The sequence below is a fragment of the Drosophila virilis genome, unplaced genomic scaffold (genome assembly GCF_030788295.1).
Source record: "Drosophila virilis strain 15010-1051.87 unplaced genomic scaffold, Dvir_AGI_RSII-ME tig00000024, whole genome shotgun sequence".
Classification (NCBI taxonomy): domain Eukaryota; kingdom Metazoa; phylum Arthropoda; class Insecta; order Diptera; family Drosophilidae; genus Drosophila; species Drosophila virilis.
In genome coordinates, this window is record NW_027212790.1 from 22,237 (window position 1) to 46,491 (window position 24,255).

General features: G+C 40.8%; 10 protein-coding genes across 12 annotated transcripts; 5 read left to right on the plus strand and 5 right to left on the minus strand.

Annotated features, from left to right (window-relative positions):
• Positions 1-3,530: 3,530 nt before the first annotated feature.
• On the minus strand, positions 3,531-3,947 carry LOC138911467 (uncharacterized). The gene is made up of 2 exons (XM_070210759.1): positions 3,841-3,947; positions 3,531-3,761 (listed from the first exon to the last, which is right to left on the minus strand). The coding sequence occupies exons 1-2, from the start codon at positions 3,905-3,907 to the stop codon at positions 3,604-3,606; spliced, it is 225 nt and encodes a 74-aa protein (XP_070066860.1). The 5' UTR covers positions 3,908-3,947; the 3' UTR covers positions 3,531-3,603.
• A 795-nt stretch (positions 3,948-4,742) lies between these two features.
• Positions 4,743-6,100, minus strand: LOC116651065 (bomanin Bicipital 1-like). 3 transcript variants are annotated; one of them, XM_070210758.1, is made up of 2 exons: positions 5,941-6,074; positions 4,743-5,081 (listed from the first exon to the last, which is right to left on the minus strand). In XM_070210758.1, exons 1-2 carry the CDS (start codon positions 5,999-6,001, stop codon positions 4,816-4,818), a joined length of 327 nt encoding a protein of 108 aa, XP_070066859.1. In that variant the 5' UTR covers positions 6,002-6,074; the 3' UTR covers positions 4,743-4,815. The 3 variants fall into 3 exon arrangements, with proteins under 3 accessions (XP_070066859.1, XP_032292801.1, XP_032292710.2); XM_032436910.2 differs by lacking the exon at positions 5,941-6,074 and adding an exon at positions 5,178-5,309; XM_032436819.2 differs by lacking the exon at positions 4,743-5,081 and adding an exon at positions 5,414-5,884 and having other exon boundaries at positions 5,941-6,100.
• A 936-nt stretch (positions 6,101-7,036) lies between these two features.
• On the plus strand, positions 7,037-7,507 carry LOC116651104 (bomanin Short 2). The gene is made up of 2 exons (XM_032436952.2): positions 7,037-7,196; positions 7,285-7,507. Exons 1-2 carry the CDS (start codon positions 7,139-7,141, stop codon positions 7,362-7,364), a joined length of 138 nt encoding a protein of 45 aa, XP_032292843.1. The 5' UTR covers positions 7,037-7,138; the 3' UTR covers positions 7,365-7,507.
• A 1,780-nt stretch (positions 7,508-9,287) lies between these two features.
• On the plus strand, positions 9,288-9,753 carry LOC26531457 (bomanin Short 3-like). Its single transcript, XM_015174852.3, has 2 exons — positions 9,288-9,447; positions 9,508-9,753. The coding sequence occupies exons 1-2, from the start codon at positions 9,396-9,398 to the stop codon at positions 9,573-9,575; spliced, it is 120 nt and encodes a 39-aa protein (XP_015030338.1). The 5' UTR covers positions 9,288-9,395; the 3' UTR covers positions 9,576-9,753.
• An 874-nt stretch (positions 9,754-10,627) lies between these two features.
• LOC116650998 (bomanin Tailed 2-like) lies at positions 10,628-11,055 on the plus strand. Its single transcript, XM_032436509.2, has 2 exons — positions 10,628-10,778; positions 10,839-11,055. The coding sequence occupies exons 1-2, from the start codon at positions 10,721-10,723 to the stop codon at positions 11,027-11,029; spliced, it is 249 nt and encodes an 82-aa protein (XP_032292400.1). The 5' UTR covers positions 10,628-10,720; the 3' UTR covers positions 11,030-11,055.
• Positions 11,056-11,107: 52 nt separating this feature from the next.
• On the minus strand, positions 11,108-11,447 carry LOC116651031 (bomanin Short 5-like). The gene is made up of 2 exons (XM_032436624.2): positions 11,297-11,447; positions 11,108-11,229 (listed from the first exon to the last, which is right to left on the minus strand). Exons 1-2 carry the CDS (start codon positions 11,346-11,348, stop codon positions 11,162-11,164), a joined length of 120 nt encoding a protein of 39 aa, XP_032292515.1. The 5' UTR covers positions 11,349-11,447; the 3' UTR covers positions 11,108-11,161.
• A 1,208-nt stretch (positions 11,448-12,655) lies between these two features.
• LOC116651014 (bomanin Short 3-like) lies at positions 12,656-13,051 on the plus strand. The gene is made up of 2 exons (XM_032436592.2): positions 12,656-12,797; positions 12,859-13,051. The coding sequence occupies exons 1-2, from the start codon at positions 12,746-12,748 to the stop codon at positions 12,927-12,929; spliced, it is 123 nt and encodes a 40-aa protein (XP_032292483.1). The 5' UTR covers positions 12,656-12,745; the 3' UTR covers positions 12,930-13,051.
• On the minus strand, positions 13,040-13,434 carry LOC116651005 (bomanin Short 6-like). Its single transcript, XM_032436543.2, has 2 exons — positions 13,280-13,434; positions 13,040-13,206 (listed from the first exon to the last, which is right to left on the minus strand). The coding sequence occupies exons 1-2, from the start codon at positions 13,329-13,331 to the stop codon at positions 13,136-13,138; spliced, it is 123 nt and encodes a 40-aa protein (XP_032292434.1). The 5' UTR covers positions 13,332-13,434; the 3' UTR covers positions 13,040-13,135.
• Positions 13,435-18,938: 5,504 nt separating this feature from the next.
• Positions 18,939-20,701, plus strand: LOC116650995 (chitinase-like protein Idgf5). The gene is made up of 3 exons (XM_032436467.2): positions 18,939-19,107; positions 19,244-19,804; positions 19,863-20,701. The coding sequence occupies exons 1-3, from the start codon at positions 18,987-18,989 to the stop codon at positions 20,507-20,509; spliced, it is 1,329 nt and encodes a 442-aa protein (XP_032292358.1). The 5' UTR covers positions 18,939-18,986; the 3' UTR covers positions 20,510-20,701.
• A 1,985-nt stretch (positions 20,702-22,686) lies between these two features.
• On the minus strand, positions 22,687-23,578 carry LOC116651203 (glutathione S-transferase 1-like). Its single transcript, XM_032437071.2, has one exon. The coding sequence runs from the start codon at positions 23,493-23,495 to the stop codon at positions 22,779-22,781; it is 717 nt and encodes a 238-aa protein (XP_032292962.1). The 5' UTR covers positions 23,496-23,578; the 3' UTR covers positions 22,687-22,778.
• Between the last annotated feature and the right edge of the window lie 677 nt (positions 23,579-24,255).

Below are 24,255 nucleotides of genomic sequence, written 5' to 3' on the forward strand. Positions count from 1 at the left end.
TTTGAAAGCACATCAAAGCTTACAGATAAGCTAATTGATGGCGCTCAGTTAAGCTTAAAGCTCATTGAATAGCATTTTAAAAGAGTTACTCAAAGTAGACTTTGCCAACTTGCTCCACGTAAAGCAGTTTCGAAAGCACATTAATACTTTTAACTTAGTTAATTGCTTACGCTCAATTTGACTTAAAGCTCAATGCATAGCATTCTAGAGTTATCGGTAAATAGTAGCTTCTGGCAACGTCTCTTCAGTTGAGACACGATTAAAGCTCATGAAAGCATTTAGGTTAATAAATTGCTTAGAGCACATTTATCTTAAAGCTCTTTCACAGTAAATGTAGAAGAAGTTTTGGCCAATTATCTTATCTTAAGACGCTTTGAAAGCACATTAAAGCTTCAAGACAACACCACATTTGGCTTAAAGCTCAATGTATACTACTTTATAGTTGTTGCTGAAAACTAAGCTCTGGAAATATCTTTTACTTGGAGAAAGCTCGTGAAAGCTCATGAAAGGACAGCACACAATATAAATACTCCCCTAAAAGGTCGATGATTCCATTTTTTAATTATACAAATTGTCCAATTTATGTATATATTTTAATTTAAGTATTCAAAATGTCTACTTTTTTAATATACAAAATTCATTGTTCTCTTCTAGCGTAAATATAAATAACATTAATTATTATAATTCAATTAATATTAGCGTGCATTCTAAATGCGTTCGTTTATTGTGAGCTCATATGTTGAACTCTATTCAGAAAATGCATTCATGCATGATTAATAAAAAATTATCTGACTGTATAGACGGCAAATGTGCTGTAAATATGCCTTTAATAAATATATATATTGATTCATAAATAATATCAAAATAAAATGTGAAAATTAACATTTTGATAAATCAGACAATAAATAAGCGAAATAAAACAGCGCGACAAATTGCTCCAAAAAGTATGCAACAAAATAATTACAAGTGCACAATGCAAATGCCAAAGGCAAAAATAATTGTGTGCTCACAATTTGAATAACAACTTTTTATTTTTATTTTACATTTTTTTGTATTTATAACGCAACTCATGCCATTTTATATATTTAACTTAAAGCATTGACTAGTAAAATTTACGAATTGTTTTCATCAAATGAAAATTAATATCATTTGTAAATATTAAAGTGCTGCTGAGTTTCAACAGCTTGAACATTTCCTTTAACTTCAATATAAACATTTCCTGACAGCAGCGCATAAAATGCTCTCAATTATTCATTAATTTATATCATACGCTCGGCTGGCATTCTCGCATCCTGTGCGTTGCGCAACAGAAAATGCCACTTAAATGCGCAACAACAACAACAACAACCACTCCGCTGAAAGGGGTTGAAATTCATTTAAAGGGGGGCAGAAATAAAATAATAAAAACGTTAAATAAATTGCGGGTCACTTTCGCTGGCAGCCAGACAAACGAATGGAAATAAAGAGAGCGCAGAGCCGAAATAATAAGATTCAAATGACAGCAATAAAGGAGATGTTAAAAATAGTAGATATATCATATATACATAGATACCAATATATATACTTACATTCGGCAAGGCTCGCACTTTGCGTCCGTGCAACGTTGCGTATGCGCAATGTCTGAAAAAAACAAAAAAAAATAGACTGAAATTAATTATGAACGCGTTTACGCTTAACATTGAAGCTGTGCGCTCGATTGCTCTTCAAAAATCCAATAAATCATTTCGGCCACGCCTACAGCCCAACACCAATCCCATCCCTGGCCCCTTGACTTGTACATTTTGAAATGAATAAAGTTTCAGCTGGATGCCAAACAAAAGCAAAGCTATGGGCTATAGGTACAATGTCAAGTGTAAATCGGACCGAAAGTTAAAGCTGATAGCAACAGCTAACGGTTAAGTGCTTGCCCTCTGTGGGCGTGGCCCCTTCCCACAATCTTAATGCCTCCATTCGAGTCCCTTCTTGCGCGGAGTGGGGCGAAAGGCCTTCGCATCCTGAAGCAAAAGCAACGTTGAAGCATTTTCAAAGTCAATTTCCGTCGCTGACGGCAACCAAAGCGGCAGCAGAAAACAATTTAATTGGGGTATTCGACGATTTAATACCCTGTTAAATAAAAAGCGTATTTGCTACGAAAAAGTGAAGAAAATCCCGCGAAGTCTTAGCCGGCTAGTGCATACCCTGTTGCTTGTGGGCAGCTCTGCCTTCAACTCGGTGCACCTCATAATTAAGCAACCCTCCGCAAGAAAAGTAATCCAGGAGCTTTGGGCAAAACACTCGACTATAAAAATCGTTGTCGGCCAACAACTGTGAGGCAAATAAAAATCAAATTTATAATAAGAAGAGGACAAAAAATAATAATAATAATAATAGCGCTAAGCAAGTCGTCGCGGCGCCGAAAAGCAGGCAACACAAAAGACAAACGACCGGAAGTGCGGGTGGTTGCTTGGTCTGAGGGTGTGGCAGAGTGTGTGAGGGGGTTGCGACTCTAAATGTCGCAATTTTACGAGTCAATATAAAGGTGCCCGGGGAGTCATTTACAGGCGCACAGCGGTTGGCCCTTCCGTGCTTGGGCAATAAAAACGAAGAACGTGAATGTCGAATCCGGACACACACACACGAACAAAAATAAGAAGAAAACTGAAGCAAAATAATAAATAAATAAACAGGCTGCTCAAGGAAATGACTGGTTTTATGGCAAAGGACAGCGACAAAGGCGGCATAAAAATTTGTAGCCAAGAAACACGTGTAATGGCCGGCAGCAAAGGGTTGCGCCACCGTAAACGAGCCGCAGCCACAGCCAACTCGAAGTCGAAGCCATTTTTTTTATTTTTAAGCCAAGCAGCTCAAGGCTGCCCCATCGCGTGGCAAGCAGCTGGAACTGATTGACGACTAGCTTCAAATATTCTATGCCCTTGCTGAGGGTATTCCAGTTTTCTCCTGAATTGTGTAACGCATAGACAAGCTGACAACTCTGATCGGATAGTGTAATATATATTCCAGATCAACGGCCGATTTGATATAGTCATGTCCGTCTGTTGTCTATCCGTGTTTCTGGCCGCCCGTTCGCATGTCCGTCTGTTCGTCCGTATTTCTGTCCGTCTGTCCGTCCATCTATCCGTCCTTCCTTCTGCCCGTCCGCCCGTATATTTGTCCGTCTGTCCGTCCATCTATCCGTCCATCCCTCTGCCCATTCGTCCTACTGTCCGTCTGTCTGTCCATCTATCCGTCCTTTCTTCTGCCCATCCGTCTTACTGTCCGTCCGTCCGTCCATCCTTCTTCCCATCCGTCGTACTGTCTGTCTGTCCGTTTATCTGTTTCTATGCGATCTAGTCTCTCAGAAAAGGTTGGTCGAAAAGTAGGCTCTCATATGGCAAAGTATTCTATTTTCAAAGATATTTTCAACAAACTCAACATTTACGAGCTGCACTTGTCTCGCATAACTGCAAAAGGCTAGAGTATGCAAGGGTATTAAATGTTCGGCTTGCTACAGGTATTCCTAGACTTATTTGAATATTCTTTATATGACAAGCTTACTTTTTAATTAACTTTTTAATATAAATATTATAGCTACATATTTATAACTACTTAAACATGGTTTTTCTTTTAGAATTTCTTAGTCCATTGCCGATTTCTGGTGCTGGTCACCTGTGCCGTGTCTTTGGTGGTGCGTATATCGCAATTGTGGCAATCGCCGTTCCACTTGATGTTGCCGTTGCGCACACGCACGTGTCTGGTCGAGGAGGTGCGTACGCGTATCTGACCTGCACGAAAGCAAACATATATATACACACATATTAATAATATGCTAACTAAAGAGGCGTCTTTATCAAGTGGTCTTACCGGCGGGCGCCGCTGCAATCAGAACCAGAAATGCCAAAAGCAAAATGCACAACGAGAACCACTTCATGCTGATTACTTGAATACTTGAAGACTGCACAAGTTCGCAAAGATGTCGACAGCTTTTATAGCCAGGCAGCAGCTGGCGTATCATTATAGTAAAAATTAAACCCCCAAGAATATGTTTAAAATGATTCTCGTATCGCAAACAATGGCAAAGGCCAGCTGGGAATGACGCTGGGAAATGCGACTGAAACTGGATTTGGGGCTTGCCCCAACAACAAAGCCCCACCATTTAAAGTCAACTCAGGTTTTGTGTTACATCTTAAGTTACATCAATTATGGGCAAAATCCATATTATTTGCTTTTAATAAATTATTGTGCATATTGTGTGACTGGGAGCTACCCTCTAAACAGTTCTTGGCTTATCAAAGTGAGAAAGTAAGTTTCAATTGGCGAATACGATCAAGATAAATGAGTGCCCCACAACAAATCAATTCGACCGACCGTTCGTATATAAGAACCTAGCTTTCGATCGATCAATCAATCATATAGTAGTCCGATCTTGATAAGTTGTCCATACAAGTGGAGGGCATAGTACAACTTATAATTGCCGTGTTTGGATAAGATATCTTGATAAACGAGCATCTACATTTGGACTGATCGTTTCTATGGCAGCTATATGATATAGTGGTATGCAAATGCAAAGTTTTAAGGCGAAGAACATTTTTTTACAGGGTATCAGACAAACCTAGCTGCTCTCAGCCTCGTCTACGACAGCCTCATAACTACTTCAACTGCTGCTGTAGCTATTTTTATTAGACCTGTTCCTGCTGGTCGAGTAGTTGTTTTTAAGCCTCCCAACCCCTGCCACACCCAGCCGTACCCCTCACAACACTTGGTAATTGACTTTACGTTCGACGCTGCACAACACATTTATTTCAGTCCTAGCAAATACACAGATTTGGAGCAACTGGTTCAGCCCGTAATGTCGCAGCCGGCGCAATCGGCATTGTGCACAAAGGAGCCGCCGGGCACACGACCGCTGTAGCCCTCGGGCACCACAAAGGGTGCGCCACCGCCGCCAGCCTGGGGGCGCACAGCGTTCGAATCGTCGTCCTGTCCATTGATATAGACGGTGCCATGTCCCGGCCGACCCTTGTACACCTTGTCGCCCACAACCAGCGTCTCAGCATCTGGCGGCGAGCAGTCCCGGCAGGCGCCATTGATGACCACATTGCCGGCTGGGCAGGCGGAGACAGAGTGCGAGAGAGAGAGAGAGAGCGAAAGATCGGGATCGTGTTAAGGAGCTGTGGGCACATAGATGCGGGAATGCTTACCCGCCAATGCCAAGACTGCGGCAAACAGAGCACAGATCAAAAATAACTTCATTGCAAATGTGAATTCAATTGGCATCTGTTGCTGCCGCTTGGCCCGAGCAGAGCTTTATATACGCTGCTCGGCTTTTGATAACAATGGGAATTCAGCGGAAAAAGCGCGATGCCAGTGGAAATTCCATGAGCTCTAACCGGTTTACAAAGCAAGGTTAACAACAATAAAAATCACAATGTGGCCATACGGGGAACAGGGGAACACTGTAGTTCGTTTATTGGCACAGGTTAAAAACGCCCGCTTCCGCCCGCTCCGTGAGGGGGGAGTACCCCTTAGCCGTTTATGTTGCAGCCAACGCAGTCATCGTTGCGCACCAGAACGCCGGGACGTCCACGGGAATCGAGTGTGGTCACACGACCACCTGACCAGCCGCCGTTACCGAAGGCCGGATCCGTTATTATCACCTGACGCTGCCGCTTGTGGCGTGATCCACCCGAGATGTGCTGTGCCCCGTGTGCGCCCTGGCTCAGACTCCAGTCGCCCAGGCTCAAATCTTCGTCACTTTCCGACGATGTCTTGTGGCTCTTCGGCTTGGGCCTCGGTGTGGTCGTGCGTCCATGTCCGCCATGTGCGGTGCTCGGCCGACGTGTTGTTGTCGTAGCCGCATCGGGTCTATTGCAATCCACGCATTCGCCCTTGATGGTCACCTTGCCAGCTGAAAGAGTTTGATTCGTTGTGAGTCGTGGCTTAGAGCTGAAAGATCGGACTTACCTCTAGCGCTGAGGGCCAGCATGGCCAAGATCAAAAACGTTAGCAGCATTAAACACCTCATTTCGTTAGCTTCAACCTGACGCTGTGCTCGCTGGAATGAATCTTTTATACTGGCGACGAGAGGCGTCTGCCAAGAATCGTGCGCGATTGAAACTGAGATTGGGCTGGAACAATCGATAGATTACCCTCAAGCTGAATACACCAATGCTGTATATATTATATTCAGTGTATTTGATGTATATAGTATACAGATTTATTGTATGGAATTGCCCACATTATCAATACCTTGACGGCGTATAAGCTAAGCTGAACTTAGAACACGTTTCAACTTTGTACGGAAGATTGCACTGCGAATGCGTAGTATCCATTGGCGAATACATACATATATGCTAATAAGTATATGCTTCTCAGAAAGCCACTTATACGATTTCCCACTAAGTTTATTGAGAAATTAGTAAATTGTTAGTTCTCGACTGGAAAATACCCTGTAAGAGACGATTTGCACAAGCACTTACTTGGAGAGCAAGAATTAAAGAAAGTGAGAAAGAGAGAGAGAGAGAGAGAGAGAGAGAGGGAGAGAGTGAGAGCGTAAGTCTGCATAATAAATAAACTCTCTATAGCCTTTCTATGCGATTTTCATAAATTTGAAGAGCGGTAGAATTGGGTAAGGATGGAGGAAAAGAGACACAGAGAATGGGAAAATGGTGGGACAAACTTAAAGAGTTAAAATCGGCAGAGCTTCACATACTCACATACTCTATGAATACAACTCAGAAGACTTCAGCTATTTTCGAGCTCACAAAAAGTGCACAGAAGATTGATTCACAAATTTCAACTTAATAACCCAGTTACTCAATTTTAGATTTTTATTTTTAACAACATGTCTATTTTGATTTTAATATATTTTTAAACATATCTGTGTCCCAACGGGGTATAAACAGAACATAAGCTCCAACCCAAAGCGGGGAATTTCCCTTGTGCGGCTTATCAAGTGCTCGCCATTGACAGACACACACACAGAGTGCGTCTAAGTGAATGCATTCGATTTGTTGATAATCCCAATTTGATTTGCGCTGACAATTTGTGAATTTCCCCGTTGTAGGTAACTGTTGGAGCTCCCATATAAGTTCGAGCCTGGACGAACAACTGCATCAGTTCAACTCAATCGTTTGTGGAACAATCAACAATCAGCAACAATATGAAATTCTTCTCCGTTGTCACCGTTTTCGTGCTCGGCCTCTTGGCTCTGGCTAGTGGTAAGTGTTCGACGCCCAAAACGGATTAAAATTAATACATATATTAACCCCAAATCTCGCTCTGCTCTCTCTCGCTCTCTCTCCTTAGCCGTTCCCCTGTCACCCGATCCTGGCAATGTGGTCATCAACGGCGACTGCAAATACTGCAATGTCCACGGCGGCAAATAGACGAATCGAACCGAACGAATCCCGTTCAGCTTCCTAGCCTTACCTCAATCCGTTGGCACCATATTTATGTACACACTGCGTTTCAAATTAAACTTAGCATTTAAATAATGATAAAATAAATCAACTTACAAAAAAAAACGAAATTTAAAAGAAAATTTATATTATATTTACTGTCTAGGTAATTTAGGTGTCAAATATCTCAGCTTGGCTGAAGTTCTGTCAATATAAAAATTGTCAATATTTGATCTTGACTATTTGACCCTGAGCTGATTTGCAAAGAGCTTGAACTATTGACCCCCCCTCTATATTGATGGAATGTAATCAAAGTGTAAAAAGAAAATATATATATATGAAAATATGTTTTGCACATGTTGAATAAATAGATCGCATTAAAACAACTTAGACGGCATGAGGCGTTGTTGCTCGACTATAGAATACCCTATCTTAATATTTCAATAATATTTTGGAAATTAATACACTGGAAAATAAATAGTGTGCGGCTAGAGAATACCCTGTTTCTATATTTACAGTATAGTAAGGAAATATGAACGAAATGTGTTGTGCTCAGCTAGAGAATACCCTACCTTTACACTTCAAGAATATTGTGCAAATATACTGGAAATTTATATAATATGAGAAATACTTGATAGTTGATATATTGTAATACCAAATGTGCAAGATATGCATTTCAACTGCTTACTATACCCTGTAGTGAAGAGTAAAGGGTATCATTTAGTTATGCAATTGTGTACAGCAAACGGAAGGTTGCGGCGGCCTTATAAAGCGTATAAACAATGCTATCAGCCTTGTTGGCCATCTGTGTGTCATCTATGAGACTATAAAAATGACAACTAGCTTGTTTTGTATAAATATATCATTTCCATTTATGCAGTACAGTTATATTTGAAATATTAAGTATACGTCGAACGAAGACTGATTCGTATAAAGCTCTATATGTGCATATATTTTCCTTCCTATCATACTATTGCAATAATTATTTAATTTATATGCAACCGAAGAACGTCATATCTTTAACTTAAACTGGCCTTTAAAATTATTTATCTGTAATAATTAATATTTATAAAACTGCATTTGCTTTGCATAGTTCTTGGGAATTATGTTTGCTTCAACTAGTTCGGAATTCCAAGTTACGTGCGTAATTCTTTTATCAAATGCAGCGTGAAGTCAACAACGATAACAACAAGAATAACATTAAACAACAACAACATTAAAACACGTTTTAACAATTAGTCGGAAATGTATTAAGAATTAAGTTAATTAACATATAGCACGGGGGGCGCCAGGCTTCAGACGTCGCAATTGAAATGGAAATTCGATCGTAAATGCAAACAAATATGACAAATAAAACAAGTTAGAATGTGAAAAAAAAGTTTGATAGACTGTGAAATACCCTGCAAAAGACCATGTGCAGTAATGCAGAAATATATAACTAGAATAATTATTTTATTGGTTTGAGGTGCGAGTTTTTTAATTTAGTTTCATATTTCTCCAGGAGAACCTCGAGCTAGCCAATAATTGTTCAGGAATATATACACATATATATATATATATATATATATATATATATATATATATGCTCATGTTACGAGTATGCCCTCTATCCAATAACTTACATGCCTTTGGCAACTTTTATGATAGCACTATTAAACCCAGTTTATAGATACTGCCCTCTCTCTCTCTCTCTCTCTCTCTCTCTCTCTCTCTCCCACTCTCACAGACAGCTTGTAATTCTCTACAGTGCATATTCCATATAATAAAAATCCAACTAGATTCGCATTGCCGCAACGCAATTGGGAAATTTTTCAAACTTGACTTGACGCTCGCCTCTGGCACCGGGCAATTCCAATTCCAAGTTCGTATCCCCCAGTCGGTTGATAACGGTCAGACGCATTTAGCTCAGAGTCTGGTTGCAGTTTAGCTATAAAAGCATAGCTGGCCAAGTTGTAAGGCATCAGTCTTCTTGAGTCTTTCAAGCAATCAAACAAAACAACAAAACCAAAATCAATCAACATGAAATTCCTGTCGCTCGCATTTCTGCTCGGTCTCCTGGCGCTGGCTAGCGGTAAGTCTGCGCTTCTCTAGAGCACCAACTGCAGGCTAATTGATTCTTTTGCACATTTAGCTAATCCACTCAGTCCTGGCAATGTCATCATCAACGGCGACTGCAAGGTGTGCAATGTGCGTTCCTAGAACCAGATACCAATCCCTGGAGCAGCCACAGCCACAAAAATGCAATAGCCAAATACTCTAGTTTAAAATGTTTTCCATTTAATATGCATTTATTATAAGTACAACAACAAGAACCACAACAAAATCACAAAAAATCAAAACAAAATGTTTAATAAATTCTTATAGCTAAATGAAAAAACACTGCTGATTTTTTATTCTCGAGCCATAAATGTTGCCTGACGATCAAGATGATTAAGATCACGTTAGAAATATATGAACAATATATTAAAGCTATATAAAAGCTGTATAAACACCATAGAAAATTTATATAGAATCTATATTAAAACTTTATACAAACTAAAGTTTTAATATATAATTTAAGAAACTATATACCAACTTTTTAAAAACTATATCAAGAACTATTAAGACTTTGAAATTTGTGGGAAATTTTCAAAAATATATCCACTTTTTCTTGATTTTGAAAATATTTGAGTTTCAAGCAATGTATTGTAAATAAAGAACGCAATCTCAAATTGTTTTTATAAACTTTCAATAATCTATAAAATTCTTATACTAGATGCTTTAGTAGACAGAGTTATATATTTTACAAATGACTTAGCTATACTCTATATAAATTAAAAACAATTTTTTTGAAGTTCATTTTGTTTTTTATTCTGATCGATTCTTTAACATATTTGTTTTGATTAAACCATCTGAATATTTTAAATTAATTTGCCGTCTATAAATAAATATTTTTTATTATTTATTTTATTTTTTTGACTATATAAATATATTAATTATATTCGATTATTTATTAATAATAATTATTATTTTTATTATATTATTTTAGATACATTATCTATATATATTTTCTAAGTTCTAAATATTTTAAAAATTTTTATTTTAAAATTGAAAATTCTTTTTATAAAAATTTGTATATTATTTTCTTTGCCAAATAGCATGCGAGCTATTTCTGACATCACTTTTGTTTACTGAACTGATGAGCAGAGATTAGCTTTTGTTCAATAAGCTGGGAAATTCCGAAACACTAGAGTCTCTCGACGATGTGATTGTTGCGCTCAATCTGAATCCGAAACCTGTTCTATATAAAAGTGCATGCTATTGACGTCTGGTATTCAGATTGTTTGGATCAGTGTGCTGTGAATATGAACTCGATTGTATTGCATTTGCTGCTGTTGGGCTGCCTTTTGGCTATGGTTTGCGGTAATTGAATAGATTTCTGGAAATGTGAGACAGTTGCTCTAATCTCTATTCCTTTGACAGCCACACCGGGCAAAGTAGTTATCAATGGCAAGTGCATCGACTGTAATCGACCGGAAGATGACGATTCGGTGATTATTCCAGGAGACAGAAAAGTTGCGGGTGCAGCTACTCAGGCCTTGGCTTCGGGTGCTGTGGGCTTTGGACTATTGTATTATCTCATAAGTGTTTTTCTGCATAAATACAACATATAATTAAATAAAATCGCTTTGAGTGCAAATATTGGAGTTGCTAATCATTTATTCCAATAAGTAATAATTAGACATGATATATACAGTGCATTCATTTGTTTATTTCGATTTATTTATTATAATATTTGAGTGTTTTTAGCCGCCGTGCACGTTGCACTTCTTGCAATCCCCATTGATGACCACATCCGGTTGCAAAGGGTTTGCTGTACATGGAATGCATATTCGTTTAGACTGACAGCTCTCAGGCACACCACAGCTCGTCCTACTTACCACTGGCTAGAGCCAATACGGCTAAGGCGAAAACTAGAGATAGCCACTTCATGATGTTATTCAATTCGAACTGATTGTAAACCACGTTCTGCACTGCGCTTTTATAGTCTACCCAACCAGTCGCTCTCTACAAACTGTGAACATTATTGAACTTGATCTGAGAGAGCCATACGAGTGGTTGTAACTAGCATAAACGAATGACTAGGGTGTTTAGTATATTGTTAAAACCCAAAGCGGATAGCATATATTAAAGCAAACTAAGTCAGAGTTTGGAAAAGTGTCGAGACAAAAACTCCGATTGAATAAGTTTCGTTTTTATCCAAAATTTAACAATTGCTGAACTCTTTTCTTCAACTTTTTTCTGTACTGTGTATGGAAATTTGTTTGAAGTATTTAATATTTTAGTTTTATATCAAACAAATTGTTAAAAGAGTTTCAAAGTTCTCAAAGGTAAAGGCTAACGACTTGATTGGTAATATATATCGTAGCCTTATAAGCACACTTTACTTCCCATCTCTCTTTCTCACCCGCTCTCTCTTCCTCTCTCGTCCACTGTTTTCCACTTGGAATTACCTACTTAAGCTTTTTTAATTCCAACAATACACATGTTCTTTATAAATGACGTAGATTTAAATGTTTTCTAAAATATGTTAAAGAGTCTGTACTCATTGAGAATGGTTATAGAAAAGGGGTATACTGTTTATGCTTATAAGTGGGGTATAGGCAGAAGGAGGCTCTTCTAGAAAATATACATTTTATTCTTGCTGTCTTCAAAACGATTTAAACTCAGAGATATTGGGAGCAAATATATCCTTATGTATGCACATATCTTTGATAACTCAGCCCGTTTTTCATTTATCGATAAATATAGTTTTTTTTATATTTGTTTTCATGCTTACAAGTAGAAGCTTATGAGAGCTAGCATACGAATTTGTTAAGGGGAAGCCTTGGGCTTTAGTATACACGAAGTTTTGGATGTTATACTTGATGCCCGAAAGTTTCATAAAGATCGGTCGGTAGGGAAGCCAGTTATGCTAGTATGAGACGAGGGGAAGAGCGGGCAATGCCGTTGCTGAAATATTTGTAACGTCAACTGGGTTCAGGGTATCTGCTAATCGAGCAGTCTTACCTGTTTACTGTATTTACACCTTAACTAACCGTGCAAAACGCGTCAATTAGCTCTCAAAATTAGCATAGACTTCGCTGAATTGTATTAATACACATTAAACCCAATTTTATGCACTGTATCAATGTCGCACGAGTCGCTTATCATTTGGAAATACTCAATTGCGCGGGTTTTCCCAGACAATCTTTTAATCGACCTATTGTCGCCTATATTATACGCTTCCAGGAATAGCCCACTTGTCAAATGAGCTATATAAACAGAAGATTTCATTGAATTGGCTTCAGTTTCTTTGAGGCTGAGATTGCGTTTAGACTCAATTGAAAATGCGGTGTTTGTCAATTGCGTTCGTGCTGGGTCTCCTGGCCTTGGCCAGTGGTGAGTAAAAGTTTTGCCCGTTCCCTGTTTGCTCTACTATAGAACAATTTGCCCAAAACAGCTTCGCCCTTGTTGCCTGGCGATGTGATCATCAACGGACACTGTGTCAACTGCAATGTTCACGGAGGCTGAGGGCTGTTGAAACGCAATTCAACTAGGATTTAAATCTCGCCACAAACAAACAACTGAATACTATGTTAATGCCTAAGTAATTTGCAAATATATATATATATATATAAATATTTATAAAAACATTAATTTATTTTTTATTAAAAATAAAAACAGATATATTAAACAATAGCTGGTTATGTATTTATGTAAGTTCTCTCAATAATCCATTAATCGCCGCGCACGTTGCACACTTTGCAATCCCCATTGATGATCACATGGCCCGGCTGCAGCGGATTGGCTGCAAATCGATTTATGTTTGAATACATTAATTAGTGGATGCTCTGAAATAACAGTCCCTGTCTAGTACATACCGCTTGCCAGTGCCAGCAGAGCCATAACGAAAGCCAGCGATAACCACTTCATGTTTGCAATAAGCTCCAAATGCGACTTGCCTGTTGAAACTGAACGTGAGCGAAGGTCTACAGGCCGCTTTTATAGACTAATCAACCACTATAACCGTATAGTATTGTCTGTAATAATATTGTTATTATTATTATTTTTATTTTTTATTGATAAACATGGTTGGCAAATGCGCACTTGCTTCGCCTATGCAAAAACGAGACTTACAGCTGGCCTAAGGCTTTGTTCTACTTTGAGCTAATCAGTTAACAAATTGCCTTGATCGTTGGTTTCGACATAACTTATGTCTCTATATATAAAGAAAATTATATTTCCTGCAAATGTTTATGAACGTATATAATAAAACGCAGACTTTACTGCTATAAAACCATTTTTCCTTATTGAGGCATGAGTGAGAAGCGTAGATAAGTGCAAATTTGACTAGCAAAGTATTTTATTTGTTTTTCTTAGTATAATAAATATCTAAGATAAGATTCAAAGTAAATCTGTCTAAGATACCAAAATCAGTTGGGATTTGAACCAGCAGCCTTCTTGTCTTGTGTCTCGCTTAAACTAACCAAATAATGCTCCCAAATATGTTCCACAGATATTCTATTGGTTAGGGTATTCACGCGTTCGGCAATTATATATTGCAAATTCAATTCATTCATGCACAAGACATTTCACTCAGTCTGAACTTATATAATGCGCTGAACTCACTTGATCCCGTGCACAGATAGCTATAGAGATCGGCTGGCTGAGTGGGGCACAGTCCGTAATCTCAGTTAGTTAGACTAAATGCATCTGACAGATGCACAAACAAATATATGCACAAGTACATAAGTGCATAAGTTAGTCAAATGCAAATGCAGCGTAAATTCAAATGAAATTCAAATGTTTTTATTGAATAAATACATTGAATAGATACAACTAAGCCAAGCTAACTGGATTGGAGGCTAAAAACTATCCTGCACAAGGCCTTTGAAGAAAAAGGTGTGTGATTTTTTAAATCTGAGTAGAGTATAAGCTGTCCTTATTTATTCAAACTCCTCACACTTATAATGTACCCGTTCCTCTCTCAATTAGGCGGGAGAACCCCTTTTAAACCTCTTGACCGGGCGAATATTACACAACGATCGCTGTCCGCCCAAGCTAGTTCGCACTGTAACTCAGTTATTGTATATGATAGAAAGCGTTTATATTTTTTAAAAGATTCAATAAGCCAACGCCAGTCTGTATACGAAATTTGACGTCTGTAGAGCCTATAGTTCTCGAGTTGCATAAGTTTGATAGAAGAGGAACTATGCCCATTATAAAATCACAGTATTTTCATCTTACGGGGTATTAAAAGCAAACTTTTGCCCACAAAATGTATTAAAGCACACAATTTTAAAGTTGGAAATGCTTAGCAAGGCGAACATTCAACCGAATCGAGTTGGGCGTTGTGTATCTGTATCTATAAAAGGTAAATGAACGTGTTTGTGGTTGAATTCATTTTCGCTGGGTAAAAGTTGCGTACATGCTCGGTCTGCGTGTGTGTGTGTGTGTGTGCGAGTGCGTATCTATATGTGCGCCTGCTGTTGGTTGGCAATTAAGCCAATGAAGCATTAAAAACACCAGCCAAGGGCGTAAGCCATGCAAAGTGAACTGGCATCAGGACTGGGACTGGGACTGAGACTGGGAATGGGCTGTTGTTGGAGTTGGGGTTTGGGATTATGGGTGGATTAGCGTGGATGTTGCTGCTGCTGCTGCCGCTGCTGCTGCCACATTTGTCAACGTAAAAAGCATTACGCTTAAATGAACCCATGCACATGCATAAATACGGCAAAGCCAACTCAGCGCACAGTCGACACGTGTGCGTTAACAATTTAATTACGCCAAATAAACCCCTCCCCCCCCCCCTCTGCTCCGCCACCTGACTGCCTGCTTGCGGGCAGATGTTTTTCCCATATTGCCCAAAAAGTTAATCACCCAATCGACGGCGAGGTCAGCTGTATTAAAGACTTCGGAACTGGAAAGCCCATTAGCCAGCACTTAGTTTGAGGGGGAGGAGAAGGCGAGGAGTGGAGAAAGGGCCTGGGTTGTAGTAAGATTTGTAGCTGAGCAAGCTAGTGCGATGCCTGGGCCTGTTTGCTTAAGCTGGTGTGAAAATATGCCAGAACTGTGCACACTAAAAAAGTTGCTCTCTGTGTGTGCAAACATGTCAGTGGTAAATGCGGTTACACAAAGAGATACACACATGTTCAAGCATGTAAACGAAGTTTAAATACTCTATCTTACGATATTTGACTCACATTGCATAGATCGCAAGACATATATGGAATCTGAGCTAAGTTTAAAATGATTATCAAAAGAATAAAAATAACATAAAACTGTTAAGTTAACATGTTGCTATTGCTCTATAAAAATAGTAAGTAGAGCTATGGTAAAGTGTTTGGCACTTGAACTTAACATTTGTTGTTCTGTTATTAATATAAGCTGTTAAGCTCTCATTACCATAAAATATGCATTTTGTTATGTACTTGATTTTCTGTTATTAACATAATCTGTTAAGCTCGTATTAACATAGAATATGAATTCTGATATATTAACTGAGAATTTCCAGCCATCACAACTATGCCATATTCTATCTTTCCCTCTCCCTGCCTGCTCTCTCTCTATCTCTCTCACCCCCTGTTTCTCTCTGTAAAACATATCCCGCTTACATAAATATACTCTTCATGAGCACAGCTCTGCCTACACATAGCATTTTTATGTTTATATGCATGTATGTATATTTATGTACATAAATGCATATTTATATATATATATATTATGTGCGCAGCAGTGTAGTTTGAGTAGGACAAAGATAGTCAAGCATTTCTTGGCAGCTGGGGCACTATTAGTTTATTATTACGACCAACGTTTTATTGTCAACCTGTGGAGTGTGGCTGTGTGTGTGTGTGTGTGTGTGTGTGTGTGTGTGTGGGGGTGTGTGCACATAATATGTGTATAGTTGAGTGTCGGTAACCAGGGGCGTGTCCATGAACATGTGTGCATTTTGCTTAGGCGCCTGTGCATGGCCATATTTGAAATATTCTGTTGATTTGCCACGCCTTGTTGTTGTTTTTGTTGTAAATTGTGATGTTGTTGTTGTTTGTGTGTGCTGCCTTTTTTGCGGTTAGTTTTTGCCAGCTTTTGCCGTGAGAGAGTTTTGTGTGCTGGCATTTCATACAATTTATGTGATTTTTTGCCAAACGGAAGCGGACATTTTTTGTTGCATCTGTTAGGCGCAACACAATAAATACACACGGCGTATGCGTGTTGTCTAAGCGAGTGTGTGTACAAACTTGGCCGTAAAATCCAAAAAGACCAAACATATAATATTTAAACAGTCAGCAGTTAAATAAAAACATTGTAAAACACAAATACGACTGCTGTCGGAATTTAAATGCCTTTGCGCTTGGCTTCAGCCTGAGCCCCGGGGACAAATCTATTAAGGGCAGGCGGTCGTGGCTGGGCGTGGGATTTGTGTGACTGTGCAAAGTAATTACGCAAAGGATTTGCTTTAAAAACACTCGAGAGCTAGCTACAAGCGGCGGGCAGCCGGACAAATGCCAAAATGGCTGAAGAAAATTTGCGAAAAGTCGTGCTAAGTTTCTACTGAATAAGTTTATATAAAAGATGTAAATTTTTGCCGCACAAATAAATTTTGCAAAGAGCGGCCAAAGCAATGCGCAAACATAGCAGTCAACACTTTCTGCACCCCCAGCCCCCTCCCTACCATACATTCCCCGCACAGCCCACCCTTGAAGCCAACAAATAGCACCACGTGAGCAAAATTGCTAATCAACTGGGCAAAGCGTTTCGGGCAAATGTAAAAGCCTCTGAAGGACCCTCATCCCGCTTGAAGTGCCTGCCAAGCAGTTCTAGCTCCCTCTCTGTGTGTGTGTGTGTATGTGTGTGTGTGTGTGTGTGTGAGGGTGACTGTTGCGGTGGTCGGGGGTTTGCTCATCATTTGCCATGTTGTATGTCAGACAGCGAAGGCTTTAATGTATTTAAGCTGGGCACAAAAACATTATTGTCAGCCGGGAATTGTGCGAGCTACCACAAGCGGGGCGGGGTGGGCGTTGGTAATGGGGGCGTGTAGGTGTGACAGCAGCAAAGTGACATGAGCCAGAGACGGAGAGGCCAGAGACGGAGAGGCCAGAGACGGAGAGGCCAGAGACGGAGAGGCCAGAGACTGAGAGGCCAGAGTGTGCCGCCAGCAAAGTGACAGCAACTAATGACAGCTCTACGTATACATATACATATATATATGACCGTGTGTGTGCGGGCTCTGCAATCGGTGCCTACTTCAAGCTGAACCACAAAACCCAAGCCATAACCCACTGAAATCCATTTCAGGCCTCCCGGCGCCTGTCTGCCGCTTCGAGTTTTGGGGATTTGCGTTTTGGTGGTTTGGCTGACATTAGCCATAGATACATACATATATATGGAAGCCATTGGAGCAGCTGGGACAAGTAAAGCCTTGATGTCTTAATCACACATTGTAATTGAAATGCTGTTAATCGGTCATGTTGCCGAGCAGCGTCTGGGAAAAGAAATTGCGGCTGAGTGAAAAGTTTTCGTGAGTTAATTGAATTTCGAGACTTACAGCTTGTCAAAACTTTGGACAAGCATCCTTTTGGCTGTAATCCTTCACGTTTGTCACTAGCTGGAATATTTATTATAGATGAGATACTCCAACAAGTAAAAGAACAAATTTTGTACAAGTCAAATAATAATAAAATAATTATTACAAATACCCTTTATCTTGGGTAAATGAGACTGAATGCCTGACTGACTGATTGAATGACTGATAAAAGATTGATTAAAGGACTTATTGATTGACTGAGTGATTGACGGAATGGCTGACTGAATGGCTGATGAGTGACTAGCTGACCTACTGAATGATAGACTGATTATCTGAAAGACTGAACTACTGATTGATTAACTAATGACTAAATTGCTAAATTAGTGATGTATTGAATAAGTACCTGAATAACTGATGGACAATGTGACTGACAAGCTGACTGACTGACTGTCAAACTGACTGATGACTGATTGATTGTCTAATTGATTGCCCAACTGACTGAGTGACTTCTATCTGATTGACTGACAGACTGACTAACTGATTGACTGAATGATGACAGAGCAACTTTCTTACTACTGACTGACTCATTAGTTAATTGACTGACTGGCTGATTGATTGTATATCAACTGTCTGATTGACCTATGACTGACTAACCAACTGATTGACTAAATTACTGATGTATTGTCTGAATTACTGATGCTGATTGATTATCCACTGACTAAATGACTGACTGAGTGATATCTGATTGACTGACAACTGGCTGATTGACTGACTGATAGACTGTGGGACTGACTGACATGCTTCTGACTAATTTTCAAAGATGCTCACGAAAAGTTTACACACTCGTTAAAAAAGGTACTTAAAATAAGCATATGCTGAGTATGTGCTAGTCGGATATCATTAATGTGCAATTCACCCACCTTATCGCTCAGTTGTTTGTGAATTAGTTTCATGCTTTGTCTTAGCTTTTGTATGCCTGCTGTGCGTCGCTATCAGCTCGTCCAGCTTCAGCTTCGGTCTCTGCGTCAGTCTTCAAAACCAACTCAAAGCAAACAAACGCACACATGTTGCCCCACGGTTGGATATTCCTGGGAGCGCTGCTCTGCCTGTGCCGCTGTCCTGTCAGCCTGGCAGACGTGGCCAAGCTCGTTTGCTACTACGATGCGTCGAGTTTTGTGCGCGAGGGTGAGCAAAAGCTGCGTCTAATCTGTGTGTGTCAGTCGGTGGGGGTCAGCGTGGGGTTATCTCTTAGCATATGCACATACGTTGAGTTTCTGCTATTCTGACATTTGTTTCTGTTTTTGTTTTCGTGCTGGAGCAGGCCCCGCGCAACTTTCGCTGAATGAACTGGAGCCCGCCTTAAACTTCTGCAACTACCTGATTTATGGTTATGCGGGCATCGATCCAGAAAGCTTTAAGATCAAGAGCTTAAATCCGGAGCTCAGCTACAATCGCCAGCACTATGCGCACATTACGGCGCTCCGTCAAAAGCATCCGCATTTGCGCATTCTGCTCTCCGTGGGCGGTGAGCGGGATCTGAATGCCGAGGGCCTGCCGGACAGCAGCAAATATCTGAGTCTGCTGGAGCTGCCGGAGAACAGGAACAGCTTTAAGGCCAGTGCCAGCGCCGAGCTGAACAAATATGGCTTCGATGGCCTGGATCTGGCCTGGCAGTTTCCCCAGCTCAAGCCCAAGCAGCAGCAGGGCGCACTGAAGCGCGCCTGGAGCTCATTCAAGGGCTGGTTCAGCAGCTCCTCCATCGATCCCAAGGCCGAGGAGCACAAGGAACAGTTCGCCACATTCGTGCGGGAGCTGCGCGTGGAGCTGCAACGCAATGGCAAACAACTGACCCTCAGCATGCTGCCACATGTGGATCCAGAACGTGAGCATCGCTTGCCCCACCACCAAACTCAGTCTCAATATCAATATTTGCTCTGCAGTTTTCATAGACATACCCGCCGTGCTCGCCTTTGTGGACTTTGTCAATTTGGGCACCTATGACTTCCAGACGCCGCAACGTGATCCCAAGCAGGCGGATCTGCCCGCCCCTCTGTACGCCATGTACGATCGGGATGCCACACACAATGTGCAGCATCAGCTGCAGTATTGGCTCAATCACACGGCCAACGCACAGCAGCTGAACATCGGCATCACCAGCTATGGACGCGCCTGGCAAATGAGCCCCAACTCCGGCATCACCGGCTTCCCACCCATAACGGCCACGGAGGGCGCCGCCCCGGCTGGCAAGCAGACGGGCCAGCCCGGTTTGCTTAGCTGGCCCGAGATCTGCGATCTGTTGCAGCATCATCTGGGCCAGGGCAAGGACACGGACAACCAGCATCTGCGCAAGGTGGGCGATCCAACGAAACGTTATGGCATCTATGCCTATCGTGCGGCAGGCGAGAACGGCGAGAACGGCCTCTGGGTAGGCTACGAGGATCCCACAACGGCGGCCATTAAGGCCGGCTTTGTGCAGGCCCAGGGCTTGGGCGGTGTTGCCTTCCATGATCTGTCACTAGATGATTTTCGTGGTCAGTGCGCGGGCGAAAAGTATCCAATTTTGCGTAGCATCAAATATAAATTGTGAGTGCTGGAAAAAGTAAAGGATTAGACGAAAAGAAATGAATAAATATTGATATTGTTATGAACAGCAGGCAGCTTCTCTCATGCCGTTAGGTTCATATATTCCTGATGAGGATGACAAGGGATCGTTTCTATGTAACTACAAAAGCTCGAAAGTAAATTTATATACTCCTATTGCCTACGCAAGACAAGTCAATTATGTTGTTTCGATATTTGGTTTCAGTTTCATAATATCGATAAATATCGATTTTTAAACATGTTTTTTTTTAAGCATAACTCGAAGATTGTAAAAGCTAAATACAGCAAATTTTTTAAGCAGATAGAATAGTAGTACTAATTCTTTAGCATAGGGTAGATGTATAGCTTCGGTCCTTATAGTCCGATCTTTATGCAAATTTCAGGGCTCAAGCTGTGTGTATATACTATCTTTTACTAAATGTGCCTGAGTAGTATACTAGAGTAGTACATTTAGTTATATTATTTCATAATTGTCGGACCCTAAAGACCGAAGCTATATAAAACTGCATTTTTTACGCTGAGGAAAGAAGCAGCTGCCTAAAGCACGCAGTTGGCGACATTCCCTTCCCTGAATTTGCATAGTATTTTTCTAAATCGCCTTCTATGCCAGCTACTGCATATATAAATGTTATGCCAACCGGGCTAAGAGCCTTTTGCTATATAACGCTTCTCTGATGTTTGCATAGTGCTTGCAGTTTCCAGTGCAGCTACCACATTTAAGCCGCTTTTCATGGACACAACGGAAAATCGAGTGAAAATAAAAGCAAAGAAAACCCAAACCCAGACCCTGTTAACAGAGTGCAAAATTTCAAAGGACGCCTAAAAGTACGCTACAATAAATTGATACACCCAGCCGAGCGAAAAAAGTCGAGCAAGGAAAATTCCAACAAAGTGCCGTGGGGGCGGGGGGGGGGGGGGGGACAGTAAGTAAACGGGCAACAAACAACAACAAAAAAAAATACCTGTAAAGGTAAATTGCAAAAAAGTCGCATTAAAGCTAACGAATCTGGCGATGCATAAGCCTGGACTCGCAGTGGGCGTGGCCGCGGGCGAGACGTCCAAAGTAAAAGTTGAAATTAAACCAATTAGTTTGCCTGCACACCCGAATCCCCGGCCCCCTGCTCTCGTCTCTGCAATGAGGCGCAAAAAAATAAAGAAGGGCGACAGCTGTGGGCGTGGCTGGCTGAGTGGGTCGAGCGGGCTGCCGGCTCAGTCGGGCATTTGGGCAGGCACCTCCTGCCACTCGCAGCGAGTGTTTTACACGACGTGCCTCTACCTGTAAACGCACCTGGCCAGGCAGGTACTCCGGCTAAAGCTGGCGGCGTCATAAATTAATTATGATTTAACAACTTTGGCATGCGCGACGCGACACAACGCGACGCGACGCGGCACAACTTTGCGCTTTTCATTTGTGTGTGTGTGTTTTTTTCTCTCAATTTTAATGAGCGCAAAAAGTTGTAAAGCTGTTTTTTTTTTTTTCAAAACATAATTATACCCAGCACAATAACAAGCAGCAAGGAGTTGCCGCAGTTCGATTGGACAAATTTTGTTTTTGATCAAATTTCAAATATATTGAAGAAAAAGTCTCGTTTTTCAAGTTTTTATTTAAGTCAAGTACAAAGGTGCCCAAAAAAAGCTGCTTATCTTGAAATTTCTTAAACAAAGCATAAAAGTCTTAATTTATGTATTTTTCCTTCAACTACAAAATATTTATAGAAATTGTACAAAAACTTAATTTAAGCAGGCAAAATCTTGCATTCAATGAACTTTCAGCTTGATACATACTTCAATTAAGAAAATTCGTACTTAATTTAAGCAAATGTAAAGTAAATGTTGAGCGTAATTTAATGAATTTTTAGCTTGCTTCATACTTCATTTAAGAAAATTCATGCTTAATTTAAGCAAATGCCTAAAAGAAATGCACAAATTGTCGACACAAAAGGGCTTGAGCTTAGTTTACGCAGGCAAAATCTTGCATTCAATGAATTTTACCTCGATTTATACTAAATTTAAGAAAATTCATGCTTAATTTAAGCAAATGCCTAAGCTAAAAGCACAAATTGTAGACACAAAAGGGCATGGTTTAACGCCCATTTTCTCTGAGTGCTTCATTTGAAACAATCAATTTTTTATTAATTTAAGTTTTATTTGCTGGCATAGATATTTAAAAGTCGATACAAGCATAGACTTTATTCAAGACATTTTACATTTGTTTAAATACAAATAAAATGGGTTCATTATAGGCTGTGATTACTTTACTGCTTGCCCGCGCCGCTCTTGATGTCCTCGAAAGCCTTTTGCCAGAGCTTGTCAAACTGTTTGGGCAGCTTGGCGCGCACCAGGTCGGCAAGGCGACGCGCTCCTTGCAGATTGGCCTGCTCATAGTAGGGCAGAGCCGAGATTCGTGCCAGCCAGGCGCTCAACTTGGGATACTTGTGGGGATCCAGCGGCGCATAGCACAGATCCAGAGTGCTCAGCGTGGCGACAATGCTGAAGTCGGCAATGGTCAGCTGCTCGCCGGCCAGATAGTCGTGCCGGGCCAGAAACTGCTCGAGCAGCGCATACGACTCGTGCAGCTGGGCAATGCGCTGCTTGGGCAGCTCCGTGGCGTGCTCCTGGAAGAGCAGGCGCTGCAGCTCCTTGAAGCTGGGAAACAGAACGCCCGACTCGAAATGCAGACGCTGATCGCAAATGGCGCGTGGCAGCGGCTCGCGCGGATACAGTGCATCATTCTTGGCATATTTCTGCACCAGATAGCCAATTATGGCATGCGAGTCCCAAATGTATGCCTCGCCATCCTCCAGCAGTGGCACCGTATGCTGCGGATTCTTGCGCACAAAATCCGCCTCCAGATGCTCGCCAGCCAGCAAATCCAGCTGCCGGAACTCGTGCTCCAGCTCCAGAGCGCGCAGCGTCAAGAGCACAGCGCGCACCGGAGGACTCAGCTCCGTGCCAAACAGGATGAGCACCATGCCTGGAAGGATCTATGAAATTGTTAATGTCACTTCAAGCAATACTTTTTTGCGGATTCTGCGGCTGCTTTAGGCCAGGCCAGACAAGTTTCTACTGACAAAAGGCGAGTCGACGAGTGCATGAAACTGATTTTGGACAAGCGATTAGATAAGATTAGATACTAACTACAAGCACCACCAACTAACTGCTGGAGACGTCATAATGCTGCAAGTTTAAGTTTTTGCCTGATTGTTTATTAATGCTACGCGTTAAGTGTCTGAGCTTTGAGCTCTTATCTATGGGCACAGCCAATATTTGCAAAGAGCTCCGGGCAAGGCAAGGCTAAAATTAGTCGCTTGGCTTAAAATTGGACGGCCCCTTAAAGCAACTAACTAACTAACTAACTGTGCTAATAGATTATTAAGTCGGTCTGACAGTTTTCATGCCTCGCAGTGCATAAATTATTGAAATCAAACGAGGGTGAAAAGTTTAGAACGCAACTTGGATACCCTAGATAAACCCTATAGACTGAGGGAGTTGCTTAGCTAGAAATATGAAATACAAGAATTTTGGTTAAAAATAATTCTGATTTTTTAGGAGAATGAATAACACTTTAGAACGCAACTTGGATACCCTAGATATACCCTTTAGACTGACGGAGTTGCTTAGCTGGAAATATGAAATACAAGAATTTTAGTTAAAAATAATTCTGACTTTCTAGGAGAAAGAAAAACATTTTAGAACGCGACTTGTATACCCTAGATAAACCCTATAGACAGA

Coding starts and splice junctions, on each gene's coding strand:
- LOC138911467 (XM_070210759.1), bottom strand. CDS start 3,907: ATGAAGTGGTTCTCGTTGTGCATTTTGCTTTTGGCATTTCTGGTTCTG. Junction 3,762..3,840: donor GATTGCAGCGGCGCCCGCCG/GTAAGACCACTT, acceptor GCTTTCGTGCAG/GTCAGATACGCGTACGCACC.
- LOC116651065 (XM_032436819.2), bottom strand. CDS start 6,001: ATGAGGTGTTTAATGCTGCTAACGTTTTTGATCTTGGCCATGCTGGCC. Junction 5,885..5,940: donor GCTGGCCCTCAGCGCTAGAG/GTAAGTCCGATC, acceptor AAACTCTTTCAG/CTGGCAAGGTGACCATCAAG.
- LOC116651104 (XM_032436952.2), top strand. CDS start 7,139: ATGAAATTCTTCTCCGTTGTCACCGTTTTCGTGCTCGGCCTCTTGGCT. Junction 7,197..7,284: donor CCTCTTGGCTCTGGCTAGTG/GTAAGTGTTCGA, acceptor CTCTCTCCTTAG/CCGTTCCCCTGTCACCCGAT.
- LOC26531457 (XM_015174852.3), top strand. CDS start 9,396: ATGAAATTCCTGTCGCTCGCATTTCTGCTCGGTCTCCTGGCGCTGGCT. Junction 9,448..9,507: donor TCTCCTGGCGCTGGCTAGCG/GTAAGTCTGCGC, acceptor TTGCACATTTAG/CTAATCCACTCAGTCCTGGC.
- LOC116650998 (XM_032436509.2), top strand. CDS start 10,721: ATGAACTCGATTGTATTGCATTTGCTGCTGTTGGGCTGCCTTTTGGCT. Junction 10,779..10,838: donor CCTTTTGGCTATGGTTTGCG/GTAATTGAATAG, acceptor TTCCTTTGACAG/CCACACCGGGCAAAGTAGTT.
- LOC116651031 (XM_032436624.2), bottom strand. CDS start 11,348: ATGAAGTGGCTATCTCTAGTTTTCGCCTTAGCCGTATTGGCTCTAGCC. Junction 11,230..11,296: donor CGTATTGGCTCTAGCCAGTG/GTAAGTAGGACG, acceptor TTCCATGTACAG/CAAACCCTTTGCAACCGGAT.
- LOC116651014 (XM_032436592.2), top strand. CDS start 12,746: ATGCGGTGTTTGTCAATTGCGTTCGTGCTGGGTCTCCTGGCCTTGGCC. Junction 12,798..12,858: donor TCTCCTGGCCTTGGCCAGTG/GTGAGTAAAAGT, acceptor TGCCCAAAACAG/CTTCGCCCTTGTTGCCTGGC.
- LOC116651005 (XM_032436543.2), bottom strand. CDS start 13,331: ATGAAGTGGTTATCGCTGGCTTTCGTTATGGCTCTGCTGGCACTGGCA. Junction 13,207..13,279: donor TCTGCTGGCACTGGCAAGCG/GTATGTACTAGA, acceptor ATCGATTTGCAG/CCAATCCGCTGCAGCCGGGC.
- LOC116650995 (XM_032436467.2), top strand. CDS start 18,987: ATGTTGCCCCACGGTTGGATATTCCTGGGAGCGCTGCTCTGCCTGTGC. Junction 19,108..19,243: donor GTCGAGTTTTGTGCGCGAGG/GTGAGCAAAAGC, acceptor GTGCTGGAGCAG/GCCCCGCGCAACTTTCGCTG. Junction 19,805..19,862: donor GCCACATGTGGATCCAGAAC/GTGAGCATCGCT, acceptor TTTGCTCTGCAG/TTTTCATAGACATACCCGCC.
- LOC116651203 (XM_032437071.2), bottom strand. CDS start 23,495: ATGGTGCTCATCCTGTTTGGCACGGAGCTGAGTCCTCCGGTGCGCGCT.